Raw genomic sequence first — 20,430 nt, 5'->3', positions numbered from 1 at the left:
TGTCAACAGTAGCGGTAGCAGCAGCAGCAGCAGTAACAGCAGTAGAAGTGTCAGCAGTAGCGGTAGCAGCAGCAGTAACAGTAGTAGAAGTGTCAGCAGTAGCGGTAGCAGCAGCAGCAGTAACAGCAGTAGAGGTGTGCCATTAAACCCCTACAACTCATCCAGAACGCCGCAGCCCGTCTGGTGTTCAACCTTCCCAAGTTCTCTCACGTCACCCCGCTCCTCCGCTCCCTCCACTGGCTTCCAGTTGAAGCTCGCATCCGCTACAAGACCATGGTGCTTGCCTACGGAGCTGTGAGGGGAACGGCACCTCAGTACCTCCAGGCTCTGATCAGGCCCTACACCCAAACAAGGGCACTGCGTCATCCACTCTGGCCTGCTCGCCTCCCTACCACTGAGGAAGTACAGTTCCCGCTCAGCCCAGTCAAAACTGTTCGCTGCTCTGGCCCCCAATGGTGGAACAAACTCCTCACGACGCCAGGACAGCGGAGTCAATCACCACCTTCCGGAGACACCTGAAACCCCACCTCTTTAAGGAATACCTAGGATAGGATAAAGTAATCCCTCTCACCCCCCCTTCCCCTGAAAAGATTTAGATGGACTACTGTTCCACTGGAGGTCATAAGGTGAATGCACCAATTTGTAAGTCGCTCTGGATAAGAGCGTCTGCTAAATGACTTAAATGTAATGTAAATGTAATGTAAATGTAGGTGTAAGCAGTAGCGGTAGCAGCAGCAGCAGCAGTAACAGTAGTAGAAGAGTCAGCAGTAGCGGTAGCAGCAGCAGCAGTAACAGTAGTAGAAGTGTCAGCAGTAGCGGTAGCAGCAGCAGCATTAACAGCAGTAGAAGTGTCAGCAGTAGCGGTAGCAGCAGCAACAGTAACAGTAGTAGAAGTGTCAGCAGTAGCAGCAGCAGTAACAGTAGTAGAAGTGTCAGCAGTAGCGGTACCGGTAGCAGCAGCAGTAACAGTAGTAGAAGTGTCAGCAGTAGTGGTAGCAGCAGCAGTAACAGTAGTAGAAGTGTCAGCAGTAGTGGTAGCAGCAGCAGTAACAGCAGTAGAAGTGTCAGCAGTAGCGGTAGCAGCAGCAGCAGTAACAGCGGTAGAAGTGTCAGTAGTGGTAGCGGTAGCAACAGTAACAGCGGTAGAAGTGTCAGCAGTAGCGGTAGCAGCAGCAGCAGTAACAGCAGTAGAAGTGTCAGCAGTAGCGGTAGCAGCAGCAGTAACAGTAGTAGAAGTGTCAGCAGTAGCGGTAGCAGCAGCAGTAGAAGTGTAAGCAGTAGCGGTAGCAGCAGCAGCAGCAGTAACAGTAGTAGAAGTGTCAGCAGTAGCGGTAGCAGCAGCAGCAGTAACAGTAGTAGAAGTGTCAACAGTAGCGGTAGCAGCAGCAGCAGCAGTAACAGCAGTAGAAGTGTCAGCAGTAGCGGTAGCAGCAGCAGTAACAGTAGTAGAAGTGTCAGCAGTAGCGGTAGCAGCAGCAGCAGTAACAGCAGTAGAAGTGTAAGCAGTAGCGGTAGCAGCACCAGCAGCAGTAACAGTAGTAGAAGTGTCAGCAGTAGCGGTAGCAGCAGCAGTAACAGTAGTAGAAGTGTCAACAGTAGCGGTAGCAGCAGCAGCAGCAGTAACAGCAGTAGAAGTGTCAGCAGTAGCGGTAGCAGCAGCAGTAACAGTAGTAGAAGTGTCAGCAGTAGCGGTAGCAGCAGCAGCAGTAACAGCAGTAGAGGTGTAAGCAGTAGCGGTAGCAGCAGCAGCAGTAACAGTAGTAGAAGAGTCAGCAGTAGCGGTAGCAGCAGCAGCAGTAACAGTAGTAGAAGTGTCAGCAGTAGCGGTAGCAGCAGCAGCATTAACAGCAGTAGAAGTGTCAGCAGTAGCGGTAGCAGCATTAACAGTAACAGTAGTAGAAGTGTCAGCAGTAGCAGCAGCAGCAGTAACAGTAGTAGAAGTGTCAGCAGTAGCAGCAGCAGCAGTAACAGTAGTAGAAGTGTCAGCAGTAGCGGTACCGGTAGCAGCAGCAGTAACAGTAGTAGAAGTGTCAGCAGTAGTGGTAGCAGCAGCAGTAACAGCAGTAGAAGTGTCAGCAGTAGCGGTAGCAGCAGCAGCAGTAACAGCAGTAGAAGTGTCAGCAGTAGCGGTAGCAGCAGCAGTAACAGCAGTAGAAGTGTCAGCAGTAGCGGTAGCAGCAGCAGTAACAGCAGTAGAAGTGTCAGCAGTAGCGGTAGCAGCAGCAGTAACAGTAGTAGAAGTGTCAGGAGTAGCGGTAGCAGCAGCAGTAACAGTAGTAGAAGTGTCAACAGTAGCGGTAGCAGCAGCAGCAGCAGTAACAGCAGTAGAAGTGTCAGCAGTAGCGGTAGCAGCAGCAGTAACAGTAGTAGAAGTGTCAGCAGTAGCGGTAGCAGCAGCAGCAGCAGTAACAGCAGTAGAAGTGTAAGCAGTAGCGGTAGCAGCAGCAGCAGCAGTAACAGTAGTAGAAGTGTCAGCAGTAGCGGTAGCAGCAGCAGCAGTAACAGTAGTAGAAGTGTCAGCAGTAGCGGTAGCAGCAGCAGCATTAACAGCAGTAGAAGTGTCAGCAGTAGCGGTAGCAGCAGCAACAGTAACAGTAGTAGAAGTGTCAGCAGTAGCAGCAGCAGCAGTAACAGTAGTAGAAGTGTCAGCAGTAGCAGCAGCAGCAGTAACAGTAGTAGAAGTGTCAGCAGTAGCGGTACCGGTAGCAGCAGCAGTAACAGTAGTAGAAGTGTCAGCAGTAGTGGTAGCAGCAGCAGTAACAGTAGTAGAAGTGTCAGCAGTAGTGGTAGCAGCAGCAGTAACAGTAGTAGAAGTGTCAGCAGTAGTGGTAGCAGCAGCAGTAACAGTAGTAGAAGTGTCAGCAGTAGTGGTAGCAGTAACAGCAGTAGAAGTGTCAGCAGTAGCGGTAGCAGCAGCAGCAGTAACAGTAGTAGAAGTGTCAGCAGTAGTGGTAGCAGCAGCAGTAACAGTAGTAGAAGTGTCAGCAGTAGTGGTAGCAGCAGCAGTAACAGCAGTAGAAGTGTCAGCAGTAGCGGTAGCAGCAGCAGCAGTAACAGCAGTAGAAGTGTCAGCAGTAGCGGTAGCAGCAGCAGCAGTAACAGTAGTAGAAGTGTCAGCAGTAGCGGTAGCAGCAGCAGCAGTAACAGCAGTAGAAGTGTCAGCAGTAGCGGTAGCAGCAGCAGTAACAGTAGTAGAAGTGTCAGCAGTAGCGGTAGCAGCAGCAGCAGTAGAAGTGTAAGCAGTAGCGGTAGCAGCAGCAGTAACAGTAGTAGAAGTGTCAGCAGTAGCGGTAGCAGCAGCAGCAGTAACAGTAGTAGAAGTGTTAGCAGTAGCGGTAGCAGCAGCAGCAGTAACAGTAGTAGAAGTGTCAGCAGTAGCGGTAGCAGCAGCAACAGTAACAGTAGTAGAAGTGTCAGCAGTAGCAGCAACAGCAGTAACAGTAGTAGAAGTGTCAGCAGTAGCAGCAGCAGCAGTAACAGCAGTAGAAGTGTCAGCAGTAGCGGTAGCAGCAGCAGCAGTAACAGTAACAGCAGTAGAAGTGTCAGCAGTAGCGATAGCAGCAGCAGCAGTAACAGCAGTAGAAGTGTCAGCAGTAGCGGTAGCAGCAGCAGCAGTAACAGTAGTAGAAGTGTCAGCAGTAGCGGTAGCAGCAGCAGCAGTAACAGTAGTAGAAGTGTCAGCAGTAGCGGTAGCAGCAGCAGCAGTAACAGTAGTAGAAGTGTCAGCAGTAGCGGTAGCAGCAGCAGCAGTAACAGTAGTAGAAGTGTCAGCAGTAGCAGCAGCAGCAGTAACAGTAGAAGTGTCAGCAGTAGCGGAAGTGTCAGTAGAAGTGTCAGCAGTAGCGGCAGTAGCAGCAGCAGTAACAGTAGTAGAAGTGTCAGCAGTAGCGGTAGCAGCAGCAGTAACAGTAGTAGCGGAAGTGTCAGCAGCAGCAGTAACAGTAGTAGAAGTGTCAGCAGTGGCGGTGGCAACAGCAGCAGTAACAGCAGTAGAAGTGTCAGCAGTAGCGGTGGCAACAGCAGTAACAGTAGTAGAAGTGTCAGCAGTAGCGGTAGCAACAGCAGCAGTAACAGCAGTAGAAGTGTCAGCAGTAGCGGTAGCAGCACCAGCAGCAGTAACAGTAGTAGAAGTGTCAGCAGTAGCGGTAGCAGCAGCAGTAACAGCAGTAGAAGTGTCAGCAGTAAGCGGTAGCAGCAGCAGTAACAGTAGTAGAAGTGTCAGCAGTAAGCGGTAGCAGCAGCAGCAGTAACAGTAGTAGAAGTGTCAGCAGTAGCGGTGGCAGCAGCAGCAGTAACAGTAGTAGAAGTGTGTCAGCAGCAGCAGTAACAGCAGTAGAAGTGTCAGCAGTAGCGGTGGCAGCAGCAGTAACAGTAGTAGAAGTGTCAGCAGTAGCGTACCGGTAGCAGCAGCAGTAACAGTAGTAGAAGTGTCAGCAGTAGCGGTAGCAGCAGCAGCAGTAACAGTAGAAGTGTCAGCAGTAGCGGTAGCAGCAGCAGCAGTAACAGTAGTAGAAGTGTCAGCAGTAGCGGTAGCAGCAGCAGTAACAGTAGTAGAAGTGTCAGCAGTAGCGGTAGCAGCAGCAGCAGCAGTAACAGTAGTAGAAGTGTCAGCAGTAGCGGTAGCAGCAGCAGCAGTAACAGTAGTAGAAGTGTCAGCAGCGGTAGCAACAGCAGCAGCAGTAACAGTAGTAGAAGTGTCAGCAGTAGCGGTGGCAGCAGCAGTAACAGTAGTAGAAGTGTCAGCAGTAGCGGTAGCAGCAGCAGCAGTAACAGTAGTAGAAGTGTCAGCAGTAAGCGGTGGCAACAGCAGCAGTAACAGTAGTAGAAGTGTCAGCAGTAGCGGTAGCAGCAGCAGCAGTAACAGTAGTAGAAGTGTCAGCAGTAGCGGTAGCAGCAGCAGCAGTAACAGTAGTAGAAGTGTCAGCAGTAGCAGCAGCAGCAGTAACAGTAGTAGAAGTGTCAGCAGTAGCGGTAGCAGCAGCAGCAGTAACAGTAGTGAAGTGTCAGCAGTAGTGGTGGCAAGCGGTAGCAGTGCAGCAGCAGCAGTAACAGCAGTAAAGTGTCAGCAGTAGCGGTGGCAGCAGTAACAGCAGTAGAAGTGTCAGCAGTAGCGGTAGCAGCAGCAGTAACAGTAGTAGAAGTGTGTGGCAACAGCAGCAGTAACAGTAGAAGTGTCAGCAGTAGCAGCACAGCAGCAGCAGTAACAGTAGTAGAAGTGTCAGCAGTAGCGGTAGCAGCAGCAGTAACAGTAGTAGAAGTGTCAGCAGTAGCGGTAGCAGCAGCAGCAGTAACAGTAGTCAGAAGTGTCAGCAGTAGTAGTAGAAGTGGTGGTAGCAGCAGCAGTAACAGTAGTAGAAGTGTCAGCAGCAGTAACAGTAGTAGAAGTGTCAGCAGTAGTGGTAGCAGCAGCAGTAACAGTAGTAGAAGTGTCAGCAGTAGCGGTAGCAACAGCAGTAACAGCAGTAGAAGTGTCAGCAGTGGCAACAGCGGCAGCGGTAGAAGTGTCAGCAGTGAGCAACAGCAGCAGCAGTAACAGTAGTAGAAGTGTCAGCAGTAGCGGTGGCAACAGCAGCAGTAACAGTAGTAGAAGTGTCAACAGTAGCGGTAGCAGCAGCAGCAGCAGTAACAGCAGTAGAAGTGTCAGCAGTAGCGGTAGCAGCAGCAGTAACAGTAGTAGAAGTGTCAGCAGTAGCGGTAGCAGCAGCAGCAGTAACAGCAGTAGAAGTGTCAGCAGTAGCGGTAGCAGCAGCAGCAGTAACAGTAGTAGAAGTGTCAGTGTCAGCAGTAGTAGAAGTGTCAGCAGGCGGTGGCAACAGCAGTAACAGCAGTAAGTGTGTCAGCAGCAGTAACAGCAGTAGAAGTGTCAGCAGCAGCAGCAACAGTAACAGTAGTAGAAGTGTCAGCAGTAGCGGTGGCAGCAGCAGTAACAGTAGTAGAAGTGTCAGCAGTAGCGGTGGCAGCAGCAGCAGTAACAGTAGTAGAAGTGTCAGCAGTAAGCGGTGGCAGCAGCAGTAACAGTAGTAGAGTGTCAGCAGTAGCGGTAGCAACAGCAGCAGTAACAGTAGTAGAAGTGTCAGCAGTAGCAGCAGCAGCAGTAACAGTAGTAGAAGTGTAACGGTGAGTGTCAGCAGCAGCAGCAGTAACAGCAGTAGAAGTGTCAGCAGTAGCGGTAGCAGCAGCAGTAACAGTAGTAGAAGTGTCAGCAGTAGTGGTAGCAGCAGCAGCAGTAACAGTAGTGAAGTGTCAGCAGTAGTAGCGTGTCAGCAGCAGCAGCAGCAGTAACAGTAGTAGAAGTGTCAGCAGTAGCGGTGGCAAGCAGCAGCAGTAACAGCAGTAGAAGTGTCAGCAGTAGTGGTAGCAGCAGCAGCAGTAACAGTAGTAGAAGTGTCAGCAGTAGCGGTAGCAGCAGCAGCAGTAACAGTAGTAGAAGTGTCAGCAGTAGCGGTAGCAGCAGCAGTAACAGTAGAAGTGTCAGCAGTAGCGGTAGCAGCAGCAGTAACAGTAGAAGTGTCAGCAGTAGCGGCAGCAGCAGCAGTAACAGTAGTAGAAGTGTCAGCAGTAGCGGTAGCAGCAGCAGCAGTAACAGTAGTAGAAGTGTCAGCAGTAGCGGTGCAGCAGCAGTAACAGCAGTAGAAGTGTCAGCAGTAGCAGCAGCAGCAGTAACAGTAGTAGAAGTGTCAGCAGTAGCGGTGGCAGCAGCAGCAGCAGTAACAGTAGTAGAAGTGTGTCAGCAGTAGAAGTGTAGCAGTAGCGGTAGCAGCAGCAGCAGTAACAGTAGTAGAAGTGTCAGCAGTAGTGGCAGCAGCAGCAGTAACAGCAGTAGAAGTGTCAGCAGTAGCGGTAGCAGCAGCAACAGTAACAGTAGTAGAAGTGTCAGCAGTAGCAGCAGCAGCAGTAACAGTAGTAGAAGTGTCAGCAGTAGCAGCAGCAGCAGTAACAGTAGTAGAAGTGTCAGCAGTAAGCGGTACCGGTAGCAGCAGCAGTAACAGTAGTAGAAGTGTCAGCAGTAGTGGTAGCAGCAGCAGTAACAGTAGTAGAAGTGTCAGCAGTAGCAGCAGCAGCAGTAACAGTAGTAGAAGTGTCAGCAGTAGCGGTAGCAGCAGCAAGTAACAGCAAGTGTCAGCAGTAGTGGCAGCAGTAACAGTAGTAGAAGTGTCAGCAGTAGCGGTAGAAGTGCAGCAGCAGCAGTAACAGTAGTAGAAGTGTCAGCAGCAGTAGCAGCAGCAGTAACAGCAGTAGAAGTGTCAGCAGTAGCAGCAGCAGCAGCAGTAACAGTAGTAGAAGTGTCAGCAGTAGCGGTAGCAGCAGCAGTAACAGTAGTAGAAGTGTCAGCAGTAGCAGCAGCAGCAGTAACAGTAGTAGAAGTGTCAGCAGTAGCGGTAGCAGCAGCACAGTAACAGTAGTAGAAGTGTCAGCAGTAGCAGCAGCAGCAGTAACAGTAGTAGAAGTGTCAGCAGTAGCAGCAGAAGTAGCAGCAGTAACAGTAACAGTAGTAGAAGTGTCAGCAGTAGCGGTAGCAACAGCAGCAGTAACAGTAGTAGAAGTGTCAGCAGTAGTGGTAGCAGCAGCAGTAACAGTAGTAGAAGTGTCAGCAGTAGTGGTGGCAGCAGCAGTAACAGTAGTAGAAGTGTCAGCAGTAGCGGTAGCAGCAGCAGCAGTAACAGTAGTAGAAGTGTCAGCAGTAGCAGCAGCAGCAGTAACAGTAGTAGAAGTGTCAGCAGCAGCAGTAACAGTAGTAGAAGTGCCAGCAGTAGCGGTAGCAGCAGCAGCAGTAACAGTAGTAGAAGTGTCAGCAGTAGTAGAAGTGTCAGCAAGCAGCAGCAGCAGTAACAGCAGTAGAAGTGTCAGCAGTAGCGGTAGCAGCAGCAGCAGTAACAGTAGTAGAAGTGTCAGCAGTAGCGGTAACAGTAGTAGAAGTGTCAGCAGCAGCAGTAACAGCAGTAGAAGTGTCAGCAGTAGCGGTAGCAGCAGCAGCAGTAACAGTAGTAGAAGTGTCAGCAGTAGCGGTAGCAGCAGCAGCAGTAACAGTAGTAGAAGTGTCAGCAGTAGCGGTAGCAGCAGCAGCAGTAACAGTAGTAGAAGTGTCAGCAGTAGTGTAGCAGCAGTAACAGTAGTAGAAGTGTCAGCAGTAGCGGTAGCAGCAGCAGCAGTAACAGTAGTAGAAGTGTCAGCAGTAGCGGTAGCAGCAGCAGCAGTAACAGTAGTAGAAGTGTCAGCAGTAGCGGTGCAGTAGCAGTAACAGTAGTAGAAGTGTCAGCAGTAGCGGTAGCAGCAGCAGCAGTAACAGTAGTAGAAGTGTCAGCAGTAGCGGCAGCAGCAGCAGCAGTAACAGTAGTAGAAGTGTCAGCAGTAGCGGTAGCAGCAGCAGTAACAGTAGTAGAAGTGTCAGCAGTAGCAGCAGCAGCAGTAACAGTAGTAGAAGTGTCAGCAAGCAGCAGTAACAGTAACAGTAGTAGAAGTGTCAGCAGTAGCGGTAGCAGCAGCAGCAGTAACAGTAGTAGAAGTGTCAGCAGTAGCGGTAGCAGCAGCAGCAGTAACAGTAGTAGAAGTGTCAGCAGTAGCAGCAGCAGCAGCAGTAACAGTAGTAGAAGTGTCAGCAGTAGCGGTAGCAGCAGCAGCAGTAACAGTAGTAGAAGTGTCAGCAGTAGCAGCAGCAGCAGTAACAGTAGTAGAAGTGTCAGCAGTAGCGGTAGCAGCAGCAGCAGTAACAGTAGTAGAAGTGTCAGCAGTAGCGGTAGCAGCAGCAGTAACAGTAGTAGAAGTGTCAGCAGTAGCGGTAGCAGCAGCAGCAGTAACAGTAGTAGAAGTGTCAGCAGTAGCGGTAGCAGCAGCAGTAACAGTAGTAGAAGTGTCAGCAGTAGCGGTAGCAGCAGCAGCAGTAACAGCAGTAGAAGTGTCAGCAGTAGCGGTAGCAGCAGCAGCAGCAGTAACAGTAGTAGAAGTGTCAGCAGTAGCGGTAGCAGCAGCAGCAGTAACAGTAGTAGAAGTGTCAGCAGTAGCGGCAGCAGCAGCAGCAGTAACAGCAGTAGAAGTGTCAGCAGTAGCGGTAGCAGCAGCAGCAGTAACAGTAGTAGAAGTGTCAGCAGTAGCGGCAGCAACAGCAGTAACAACAGTAGAAGTGTCAGCAGTAGCGGTAGCAGCAGCAGCAGTAACAGTAGTAGAAGTCAGTCAGCAGCAGTAGCGGTAGCAGCAGCAGTAACAGTAGTAGAAGTGTCAGCAGTAGCGGTAGCAGCAGCAGCAGTAACAGTAGTAGAAGTGTCAGCAGTAGCGGTAGCAACAAGCAGTAACAGTAGTAGAAGTGTCAGCAGTAGCGGTAGCAGCAGCAACAGTAACAGTAGTAGAAGTGTCAGCAGTAGCAGCAGCAGCAGTAACAGTAGTAGTGTCAAGTAGCGGTCAGCAGTAGCAGCAGCAGCAGTAACAGTAGTAGAAGTGTCAGCAGTAGTGGTAGCAGCAGCAGTAACAGTAGTAGAAGTGTCAGCAGTAGTGGCAGCAGCAGCAGTAACAGTAGTAGAAGTGTCAGCAGTAGTGGTAGCAGCAGCAGTAACAGCAGTAGAAGTGTCAGCAGTAGCGGTGCAGCAGCAGCAGCAGTAACAGCAGTAGAAGTGTCAGCAGTAGCGGTAGCAGCAGCAGCAGTAACAGTAGTAGAAGTGTCAGCAGTAGCGGTAGCAGCAGCAGTAACAGTAGTAGAAGTGTCAGCAGTAGCGGTAGCAGCAGCAGCAGTAACAGCAGTAGAAGTGTCAGCAGTAGCGGTAGCAGCAGCAGTAACAGTAGTAGAAGTGTCAGCAGTAGCGGTAGCAGCAGCAGCAGCAGTAACAGTAGTAGAAGTGTCAGCAGTAGCGGTAGCAGCAGCAGCAGTAACAGCAGTAGAAGTCAGCAGCAGCAGCAGTAACAGTAGTAGAAGTGTCAGCAGTAGCGGTAGCAGCAGCAGCAGTAACAGTAGTAGAAGTGTCAGCAGTAGCGGTAGCAGCAGCAGCATTAACAGCAGTAGAAGTGTCAGCAGTAGCGGTAGCAGCAGCAACAGTAACAGTAGTAGAAGTGTCAGCAGTAGCAGCAGCAGCAGTAACAGTAGTAGAAGTGTCAGCAGTAGCAGCAGCAGCAGTAACAGTAGTAGAAGTGTCAGCAGTAGCGGGTAGCAGCAGCAGTAACAGTAGTAGAAGTGTCAGCAGTAGCGGTAGCAGCAGCAGTAACAGTAGTAGAAGTGTCAGCAGTAGTGGTAGCAGCAGCAGTAACAGTAGTAGAAGTGTCAGCAGTAGTGGCAGCAGCAGCAGTAACAGTAGTAGAAGTGTCAGCAGTAGCGGTGGCAGCAGCAGTAACAGCAGTAGAAGTGTCAGCAGTAGCGGTGGCAGCAGCAGCAGTAACAGTAGTAGAAGTGTCAGCAGTAGTGGTAGCAGCAGCAGTAACAGTAGTAGAAGTGTCAGCAGTAGTGGTAGCAGCAGCAGTAACAGCAGTAGAAGTGTCAGCAGTAGCGGTAGCAGCAGCAGCAGTAACAGCAGTAGAAGTGTCAGCAGTAGCGGTAGCAGCAGCAGTAACAGCAGTAGAAGTGTCAGCAGTAGCGGTAGCAGCAGCAGCAGTAACAGCAGTAGAAGTGTCAGCAGTAGCGGTAGCAGCAGCAGTAACAGTAGTAGAAGTGTCAGCAGTAGCGGTAGCAGCAGCAGCAGTAAAGTGTAAGCAAGCGGTGGCAGCAGCAGTAACAGTAGTAGAAGTGTCAGCAGTAGCGGTAGCAGCAGCAGCAGTAACAGTAGTAGAAGTGTTAGCAGTAGCGGTAGCAAGCAGCAGCATTAACAGCAGTAGAAGTGTCAGCAGTAGCGGTAGCAGCAGCAGCAGTAACAGTAGTAGAAGTGTCAGCAGTAGCAGCAACAGCAGTAACAGTAGTAGAAGTGTCAGCAGTAGCAGCAGCAGCAGTAACAGTAGTAGAAGTGTCAGCAGTAGCGGTAGCAGCAGCAACAGTAACAGTAGTAGAAGTGTCAGCAGTAGCGGTAGCAGCAGCAGCAGTAACAGTAGTAGAAGTGTCAGCAGTAGCGGTAGCAGCAGTAACAGTAGTAGAAGTGTCAGCAGTAGCGGTAGCAGCAGCAGCAGTAACAGTAGTAGAAGTGTCAGCAGTAGCAGCAGCAGCAGTAACAGTAGTAGAAGTGTCAGCAGCAGCACTAACAGTAGTAGAAGTGCCAGCAGTAGCGGTAGCAGCAGCAGCAGTAACAGTAGTAGAAGTGTCAGCAGTAGCGGTAGCAGCAGCAGTAACAGTAGTAGAAGTGTCAGCAGTAGCGGTAGCAGCAGCAACAGTAACAGTAGTAGAAGTGTCAGCAGTAGCAGCAGCAGCAGTAACAGTAGTAGAAGTGTCAGCAGTAGCGGTAGCAGCAGCAGCAGTAACAGTAGTAGAAGTGTCAGCAGTAGCAGCAGCAGCAGTAACAGTAGTAGAAGTGTCAGCAGTAGCGGTAGCAGCAGCAGCAGTAACAGTAGTAGAAGTGTCAGCAGTAGCAGCAGCAGCAGTAACAGTAGTAGAAGTGTCAGCAGCGGTAGCAGCAGCAGTAACAGTAGTAGAAGTGTCAGCAGTAGCGGTGGCAACAGCAGCAGTAACAGTAGTAGAAGTGTCAGCAGCGGTAGCAAGCAGCAGCAGTAACAGTAGTAGAAGTGTCAGCAGTAGCAGCAGCAGCAGTAACAGTAGTAGAAGTGTCAGCAGTAGCGGTAGCAACAGCAGCAGTAACAGTAGTAGAAGTGTCAGCAGTAGCAGCAGCAGCAGCAGTAACAGTAGTAGAAGTGTCAGCAGTAGCGGTAGCAGCAGCATTAACAGTAACAGTAGTAGTGTGTCAGCGGTAGCAGCAGCAGCAGTAACAGTAGTAGAAGTGTCAGCAGTAGCAGCAGCAGCAGTAACAGTAGTAGAAGTGTCAGCAGTAGCAGCAGCAGCAGTAACAGTAGTAGAAGTGTCAGTGTAGCAGCAGTAACAGTAGTAGAAGTGTCAGCAGTAGTGGTAGCAGCAGCAGTAACAGTAGTAGAAGTGTCAGCAGTAGTGGTAGCAGCAGCAGTAACAGTAGTAGAAGTGTCAGCAGTAGTGGTAGCAGTAACAGCAGTAGAAGTGTCAGCAGTAGCGGTAGCAGCAGCAGCAGTAACAGTAGTAGAAGTGTCAGCAGTAGTGGTAGCAGCAGCAGTAACAGTAGTAGAAGTGTCAGCAGTAGTGGTAGCAGCAGCAGTAACAGCAGTAGAAGTGTCAGCAGTAGCGGTAGCAGCAGCAGCAGTAACAGCAGTAGAAGTGTCAGCAGTAGCGGTAGCAGCAGCAGTAACAGCAGTAGAAGTGTCAGCAGTAGCGGTAGCAGCAGCAGCAGTAACAGCAGTAGAAGTGTCAGCAGTAGCGGTAGCAGCAGCAGTAACAGTAGTAGAAGTGTCAGCAGTAGCGGTAGCAGCAGCAGCAGTAGAAGTGTAAGCAGTAGCGGTAGCAGCAGCAGTAACAGTAGTAGAAGTGTCAGCAGTAGCGGTAGCAGCAGCAGCAGTAACAGTAGTAGAAGTGTTAGCAGTAGCGGTAGCAGCAGCAGCATTAACAGCAGTAGAAGTGTCAGCAGTAGCGGTAGCAGCAGCAACAGTAACAGTAGTAGAAGTGTCAGCAGTAGCAGCAACAGCAGTAACAGTAGTAGAAGTGTCAGCAGTAGCAGCAGCAGCAGTAACAGTAGTAGAAGTGTCAGCAGTAGCGGTAGCAGCAGCAACAGTAACAGTAGTAGAAGTGTCAGCAGTAGCAGCAGCAGCAGTAACAGTAGTAGAAGTGTCAGCAGTAGCGGTAGCAGCAGTAACAGTAGTAGAAGTGTCAGCAGTAGCGGTAGCAGCAGCAGCAGTAACAGTAGTAGAAGTGTCAGCAGTAGCAGCAGCAGCAGTAACAGTAGTAGAAGTGTCAGCAGCAGCACTAACAGTAGTAGAAGTGCCAGCAGTAGCGGTAGCAGCAGCAGCAGTAACAGTAGTAGAAGTGTCAGCAGTAGCGGTAGCAGCAGCAGTAACAGTAGTAGAAGTGTCAGCAGTAGCGGTAGCAGCAGCAACAGTAACAGTAGTAGAAGTGTCAGCAGTAGCAGCAGCAGCAGTAACAGTAGTAGAAGTGTCAGCAGTAGCGGTAGCAGCAGCAGCAGTAACAGTAGTAGAAGTGTCAGCAGTAGCGGTAGCAGCAGCAGCAGTAACAGTAGTAGAAGTGTCAGCAGTAGCGGTAGCAGCAGCAGTAGTAACAGTGGTAAACAGTAGAAGTGTCAGCAGTAGAAGTGTAGCAGCAGCAGCAGTAACAGTAGTAGAAGTGTCAGCAGTAGCGGTAGCAGCAGCAGTAACAGTAGTAGAAGTGTCAGCAGTAAGCGGTAGCAGCAGCAGCAGTAACAGTAGTAGAAGTGTCAGCAGTAGCGGTAGCAGCAGCAGTAACAGTAGTAGAAGTGTCAGCAGTAGCGGTAGCAGCAGCAGCAGTAACAGTAGTAGAAGTGTCAGCAGTAGCGGTGCAGCAGCAGTAACAGTAGTAGAAGTGTCAGCAGTAGCGGTAGCAGCAGCAGCAGTAACAGTAGTAGAAGTGTCAGCAGTAGCGGTAGCAGCAGCAGTAACAGTAGTAGAAGTGTCAGCAGTAGCAGCAGCAGCAGTAACAGTAGTAGAAGTGTCAGCAGTAGCGGTAGCAGCAGCAGCAGTAACAGTAGTAGAAGTGTCAGCAGTAGCGGTAGCAGCAGCAGCAGTAACAGTAGTAGAAGTGTCAGCAGTAGCAGCAGCAGCAGTAACAGTAGTAGAAGTGTCAGCAGTAGCAGCAGCAGCAGCAGTAACAGTAGTGTAGAAGTGTCAGCAGTAACAGTAGTAGAAGTGTCAGCAGTAGCAGCAGTAACAACAGTAGAAGTGTCAGCAGTAGCGGTGCAACAGCAGTAACAGCAGTAGAAGTGTCAGCAGTAGCGGTAGCAACAGCAGTAACAGCAGTAGAAGTGTCAGCAGTAGCGGTAGCAGCAGCAGCAGCAGTAGTAGCAAGTGTCAGCAGTAGCGGTAGCAGCAGCAACAGTAACAGTAGTAGAAGTGTCAGCAGTAGCAGCAGCAGCAGTAACAGTAGTAGAAGTGTCAGCAGTAGCAGCAGCAGCAGTAACAGTAGTAGAAGTGTCAGCAGTAGCGGTAGCAGCAGCAGCAGTAACAGTAGTAGAAGTGTCAGCAGTAGCAGCAGTAGAAGTGTCAGCAGTAACAGTAGTAGAAGTGTCAGCAGTAACAGTAGTAGAAGAGTCAGCAGTAGCGGTAGCAGCAGCAGCAGTAACAGTAGTAGAAGTGTCAGCAGTAGCGGTAGCAGCAGCAGCAGTAACAGTAGTAGAAGTGTCAGCAGTAGCGGTAGCAGCAGCAACAGTAACAGTAGTAGAAGTGTCAGCAGTAGCAGCAGCAGCAGTAACAGTAGTAGAAGTGTCAGCAGTAGCGGTAGCAGCAGCAGCAGTAACAGTAGTAGAAGTGTCAGCAGTAGCGGTAGCAGCAGCAGCAGTAACAGTAGTAGAAGTGTCAGCAGTAGCGGCAGCAGCAGTAACAGTAGTAGAAGTGTCAGCAGTAGCGGCAGCAGCAGCAGTAACAGTAGTAGAAGTGTCAGCAGTAGCGGTGGTAGCAGCAGCAGTAACAGTAGTAGAAGTGTCAGCACAGAAGTGTAAGCGTTGTTGCAGCAGCAGTAACAGCAGTAGAAGTGTAACAGCAGTAGAAGCAACAGTAACAGTCAGCAGTAGCGGTAGCAGCAGCAGTAACAGCAGTAGAAGTGCCAGCAGTAGCGGTAGCAGCAGCAGCACTAACAGTAATAGAAGTGTCAGCAGTAGCAGCAGCAGCAGCAGCAGTAACAGTAGTAGAAGTGTCAGCAGTAGCGGCAGCAGCAGCAGCAGTAACAGTAGTAGAAGTGTCAGCAGTAGCGGCAGCAGCAGCAGCAGTAACAGTAGTAGAAGTGTCAGCAGTAGCGGTAGCAGCAGCAGCAGTAACAGCAGTAGAAGTGTCAGCAGTAGCGGTAGCAGCAGCAGTAACAGTAACAGCAGTAGAAGTGTCAGCAGTAGCAGCAACAGCAGTAACAGTAGTAGAAGTGTCAGCAGTAGCAGCAGCAGCAGTAACAGTAGTAGAAGTGTCAGCAGCGGTAGCAACAGCAGCAGTAACAGTAGTAGAAGTGTCAGCAGTAGCGGTACCGGTAGCAGCAGCAGTAACAGTAGTAGAAGTGTCAGCAGTAGCGGTAGCAGCAGCAGTAACAGTAGTAGAAGTGTCAGCAGTAGCGGTAGCAGCAGCAGTAACAGTAGTAGAAGTGTCAGCAGTAGCAGCAACAGCAGTAACAGTAGTAGAAGTGTCAGCAGCGGTAGCAGCAGCAGCAGTAACAGTAGTAGAAGTGTCAGCAGTAGTGGTAGCAGCAACAGTAACAGTAGTAGAAGTGTCAGCAGTAGTGGTAGCAGCAGCAGCAGTAACAGTAGTAGAAGTGTCAGCAGTAGCGGTAGCAGCAGCAGCAGTAACAGTAGTAGAAGTGTCAGCAGTAGCGGCAGCAGCAGCAGCAGTAACAGCAGTAGAAGTGTCAGCAGTAGCGGTAGGCAGCAGCAGTAACAGTAGTAGAAGTGTCAGCAGTAGCGGTAGCAGCAGCAGTAACAGTAGTAGAAGTGTCAGCAGTAGTAGCAGCAGCAGCAGTAACAGTAGTACAGTCAACAGTAGTAGCAAGTGTAACAGTAGTAGAAGTGTCAGCAGCAGCAGCAGTAACAGCAGTAGAAGTGTCAGCAGTAGCGGTAGCAGCAGCAGCAGTAACAGTAGTAGAAGTGTCAGCAGTAGCGGTAGCAGCAGCAGCAGTAACAGTAGTAGAAGTGTCAGCAGTAGCGGTGGCAACAGCAGCAGTAACAGTAGTAGAAGTGTCAGCAGTAGCGGTAGCAGCAGCAGTAACAGCAGTAGAAGTGTCAGCAGTAGCAGCAGCAGCAGTAACAGTAGTAGAAGTGTCAGCAGTAGCGGCAGCAGCAGCAGCAGTAACAGTAGTAGAAGTGTCAGCAGTAGCGGTAGCAGCAGCAGCAGTAACAGTAGTAGAAGTGTCAGCAGTAGCGGTAGCAGCAGCAGCAGTAACAGTAGTAGAAGTGTCAGCAGTAGCGGCAGCAGCAGGCAGTAACAGTAGTAGAAGTGTCAGCAGTAGCGGTAGCAGCAGCAGCAGTAACAGTAGTAGAAGTGTCAGCAGCGGTAGCAGCAGCACAGTAACAACAGAAGTGTCAGCAAGTGTCAGCAGTAGCAGTAACAGTAGTAGAAGTGTCAGCAGTAGCGTGTAGCAGCAGCAGCAGTAACAGTAGTAGAAGTGTCAGCAGTAAGCGGTAGCAGCAGCAGCAGTAACAGTAGTAGAAGTGTCAGCAGTAGCGGTAGCAGCAGCACAGTAACAGTAGTAGAAGTGTCAGCAGTAGCAGCAGCAGCAGCAGCAGTAACAGTAGTAGAAGTGTCAGCAGTAGCGGTAGCAGCACAGTAACAGTAGTAGAAGTGTCAGCAGCAGCAGGCAGCAGCAGTAGAAGCAGTAGCGGTAGCAGCAGTCAGCAGTAACAGTAGTAGAAGTGTCAGCAGTAGCGGTAGCAGCAGCAGCAGTAACAGTAGTAGAAGTGTCAGCAGTAGAAGCAGTAACAGTAGTAGAAGTGTCAGCAGTAGCAGCAGCAGCAGTAACAGTAGTAGAAGTGTCAGCAGTAGCGGTAGCAGCAGCAGCAGTAACAGTAGTAGAAGTGTCAGCAGTAGCAGCAGCAGCAGTAACAGTAGTAGAAGTGTCAGCAGTAGCGGTAGCAGCAGCAGCAGTAACAGTAGTAGAAGTGTCAGCAGTAGCGGTAGCAGCAGCAGCAGTAACAGTAGTAGAAGTGTCAGCAGTAGCGGCAGCAGCAGCAGCAGTAACAGTAGTAGAAGTGTCAGCAGTAGCGGTAGCAGCAGCAGCAGTAACAGCAGTAGAAGTGCCAGCAGTAGCGGTAGCAGCAGCAGCACTAACAGTAGTAGAAGTGTCAGCAGTAGCGGTAGCAGCAGCAGCACTAACAGTAGTAGAAGTGTCAGCAGTAGCAGCAGCAGCAGCAGTAACAGTAACAGCAGCAGCAGTAACATAAACACACAACCTGCTAAGCTTAGGGCTGCTGTGGAGGAGGGATGAGAGGAGTGCTGAGAGGAGAGGAGAGGGAGGCTGAGAGGAGAGGCTAAGGGGAGAGGCGAAGAGGAGAGGATGAGGGTGGAGGTTGAGAGGAGAGGCTGAGGAGAGAAGGAGGGAGGCTGAGAGGGGGAGTGGGAAGTTAAGAGGAGAGGATGAGGGGGAGGGGAAGCTAAGAGGAGAGGAGGAGGGGGAGGCTGAGAGGAGAGGATGGGGGAAGCTAAGAGGAGAGGAGGAGGGGGAGGCTGAGGGGAGAGGCTGAGGGGAGAGGCTGAGAGGAGCGGCTGAGAGGAGAGGCTGAGGGGAGAGGCTGAGAGGAGAGGCTGAGAGGAGCGGCTGAGAGGAGCGGCTGAGAGGGCCAAGAAGAGAGAGAGATGAGATGAGTCCACTCCATATTTACTCTATTAGTTCCTTCTGATTGAACGGCTCCCAGCCCCACACTGGCTACTCTGTGTGTTTCTCTTACTACCTGACATGCATACTGTACACATACACAGAGTTGGAAATCCAAACAGGATACCACATTGCACTGGAAAAATAGTTTTAAAAAGACTGAGCTGACCAACAGTATCCCGATCTATCGTTCTATCCATCCTCCCACTTGCTCTCCTTCTGAAGCCCTCTTCTCTGTGAGCAACAGAAAAACAGTCAACCTTTAAATTCCTCTGCTGCTTCTCTGCCCTGTGCTTTAATGAATGATCGAGCAGCTATCAGTCTGAGCCACAGAGAGGGAGGAGAGGATTGCCAGAACACCGTGGCCCCCCTCATCTTTCCCACCACTGAGTGAATGGGAGAGTTGTAAAGGTCAAAGGGACGCTAAGACCGTCAAGTCAGAGGTCAGGTGACTGCTTTATATGATATGAAGACTCATATATATGTCCAGACTTAAACAGTAATATTACTCCAGACAGACCACTCTGATTGGGTGGGTTTGACCCCATGGTGTGTATGTCTATGGTTTGATCTCTGTCCAGCTGCCTGTCATGTCCTGTCTCTGTAGCCCCAGTGGTCATGGGCTTATATTCCTCCTCATGTTCCAGTCTTTCTGACTGGGTGGCTCTGCTGCTTTGCTTTGATAGCCAGCCCTGTTCACTCCACTGTGTCCTGGGGGCTAACAGGACTCAGGCCTTGCATCACCTCCAAATGAACTGAACAGAGAGGGAAATATTCAACACAGCTGCTGCTGGGCTGGCTGGCTCTGGGATCTGGCTGGGGCTAGGATAGGAGAGGAGAGGAGGAGAGACAAACTACTCTCCCTCAGGTAGAGTTTAGGGCTTCTTCCTTTTGAAGCTGTCTTCACAGAGCTCTGCTGCATTCGTACTGGCAGCACAGCTTGTTTAGGAAAATAAACAGTTCCCAAATGAGTCAGGATGGGAAGGTAAAGAGAGCAAGTGAGCTGGAGAGAGATAAGAGGTTTTATCTAGAGAACTGTCTGGTCTGTGAGCTGCACCGGCAGAGAGGAGAGCAGGAGCTCCAAGATTAATCAAAACAAATCAAGGACGAACCTAGTCGTTGGAGGCAATTATGGGTAAACTATCCATGAGTAACTCCAGCCCCCCTGTTACTGTGACGTTTTGGCGCAGACGTAGTGTTGTGATGTGTTGTGTATGTCGTGGACAGCAAATAGTGCCATATGGCTTGTGCAGGCTTGATGCATATCCCCTGTTGAATAGCGCTCCCTCATCCCTGACGTTGTCCTCCCTTCCTTTACTCTCATATTGATGTGTAGAAGAAATGTCTGCTATATCCTATCCCTCTTCCTCCCTCTTCCTCCCTCTTCCACCCTCTTCCACTCTCTTCCACCCTCTTCCTCCCTCTTCCACCCTCTTCCTCCCTCTTCCACCCTCTTCCACCCTCTTCCTCCCTCTATTCCATAAAGTATCTTTCTGCACCCTCCTACCTATTGATTTTTATATTAACCCTCTCTCTCTCTCTCTCTCTCTCTCTCTTTCTCTCTCTCTCTCTCTCTCTCTCCCTCCCTCCCTCTATTTCTCACTATTCTCTCTCTCTCTCCTCTCTCTCTCTCCCTCTGTCTATTTATCTCTCTCTCTCTCGCTCTCTCTCTCTCCCTCCCTCTCTCTCTCTCTCTCTCTCTCTCTCTCTCTCTCTCTCTCTCTCTCCCTCTATCTGTCGATATATCTCTCTATTTCTCACTATTCTCTCTCTCTCTCTTTCCTCTCTCTCTCTCCCTCTATCTGTCTATCTATCTCTCTATTTCTCACTATTCTCTCTCTCTTTTCAATTCAATTCCCTTTTCTCTCTCTCTTTCTCTCTCTCTCTCTCTCTCTCTCAATTCTTTCTCTCTGTCTTGCTCTCTTGCTCTATCTATATATTTTCTCTATCTATCTCTCTATCTAGCTACAGTTGAAGTCAGAAGTTTACATACACTTAGGTTGGAGTCATTTTTCAACCACTCCACAAATTTCTTGTTAACAAAGTATAGTTTTGTCAAGTCGGTTAGGACATCTACTTTGTGCATGACACAAGTCATTTTTCCAACAATTGTTTACAGACAGATTATTTAACTTATAATTCACCGTATCACAATTCCAGCGGGTCAGAAGTTTACATACGCTAAGTTGACTGTGCCTTTAAACAGCTTGATGTCATGGCTTTAGAAGCTTCTGATAGGCTAATTGAAGTCATTTGAGTCATTTGGAGGTGTACCTGTGGATGTATTTCAAGGCCTACCTTCAAACTCAGTGCTTCTTTGCTTGACATCATGGGAAAATCAAAAGAAATCAGCCAAGAACTTAGAAAACTAATTGTAGACCTCCACAAGTCTGTTTCATCCTTGGGAGCAATTTCCAAACGCCTGAAGGTACCACGTTCATCTGTACAAACAATAGTATGCACGTATAAACACCATGGGCCCACACAGCCGTCATACTTCTCAGGAAGGAGACGCGTTGTCTCCTAGAGATGAACGTACTTTGGTGCGAAAAGTGAAAATCAATCCCAGAACAACAGCAAAGGACCTCGTGAAGATGCTGGAAGAAACAGGTACAAAAGTATCTATATCCACAGTAAAATGAGTCCTATATCGACATAACCTGATTGGCCGCTAAGCAAGGAAGAAGCCACTGCTCCAAAACCGCCCTAAAAAAGCCAGACTACGAATTTGCAACTGCACATGGGGACAAAGATCATACTTTTTGGATAAATGTCCTCTGGTCTGATGAAACAAAAATAGAACTGTTTGGCCAGAATGACCATCATTATGTTTGGAGGTAAATGGGGGAGGCTTGCAGGCCGAAGAACACCATCCCAACCATGAAGCACGGGGCATGGGGATGGCAGCATCATGTTGTGGGGGTGCTTTGCTGCAGGAGGGACTGGTGCACTTCACAAAATAGATGGCATCATGAAGA

The 20,430-nt window shown here is 50.0% G+C and overlaps 4 protein-coding genes across 5 annotated transcripts in view; all 4 read left to right on the top strand.

Moving 5' to 3' along the window:
• Nucleotides 1-20,430, top strand: part of LOC115119317 (netrin receptor UNC5C-like) — a 327,268-nt gene that overhangs the window by 40,051 nt on the left and 266,787 nt on the right. The window lies entirely within an intron of this gene.
• On the top strand, nt 2,840-11,482 carry LOC135563859 (serine-rich adhesin for platelets-like; the record flags this gene model as incomplete). Its single annotated transcript, XM_065007700.1, has 3 exons — nt 2,840-4,039; nt 8,440-9,060; nt 10,670-11,482. Coding segments are annotated over 3 exons (2,634 nt in total), but the record flags the coding sequence as incomplete, so codon positions are not given.
• On the top strand, nt 11,980-12,483 carry LOC135563901 (sericin-1-like; the record flags this gene model as incomplete). The annotated part of the gene is made up of 1 exon (XM_065007747.1): nt 11,980-12,483. A coding segment is annotated over one exon (504 nt), but the record flags the coding sequence as incomplete, so codon positions are not given.
• Nucleotides 12,913-15,135, top strand: LOC135563900 (sericin-2-like; the record flags this gene model as incomplete). The annotated part of the gene is made up of 3 exons (XM_065007746.1): nt 12,913-13,198; nt 14,200-14,556; nt 14,669-15,135. Coding segments are annotated over 3 exons (1,110 nt in total), but the record flags the coding sequence as incomplete, so codon positions are not given.

Source organism: Oncorhynchus nerka, linkage group LG22 (assembly GCF_034236695.1).
Source record: "Oncorhynchus nerka isolate Pitt River linkage group LG22, Oner_Uvic_2.0, whole genome shotgun sequence".
Taxonomy (NCBI): domain Eukaryota; kingdom Metazoa; phylum Chordata; class Actinopteri; order Salmoniformes; family Salmonidae; genus Oncorhynchus; species Oncorhynchus nerka.
This window is presented reverse-complemented; position numbering and strand designations above follow the sequence as displayed.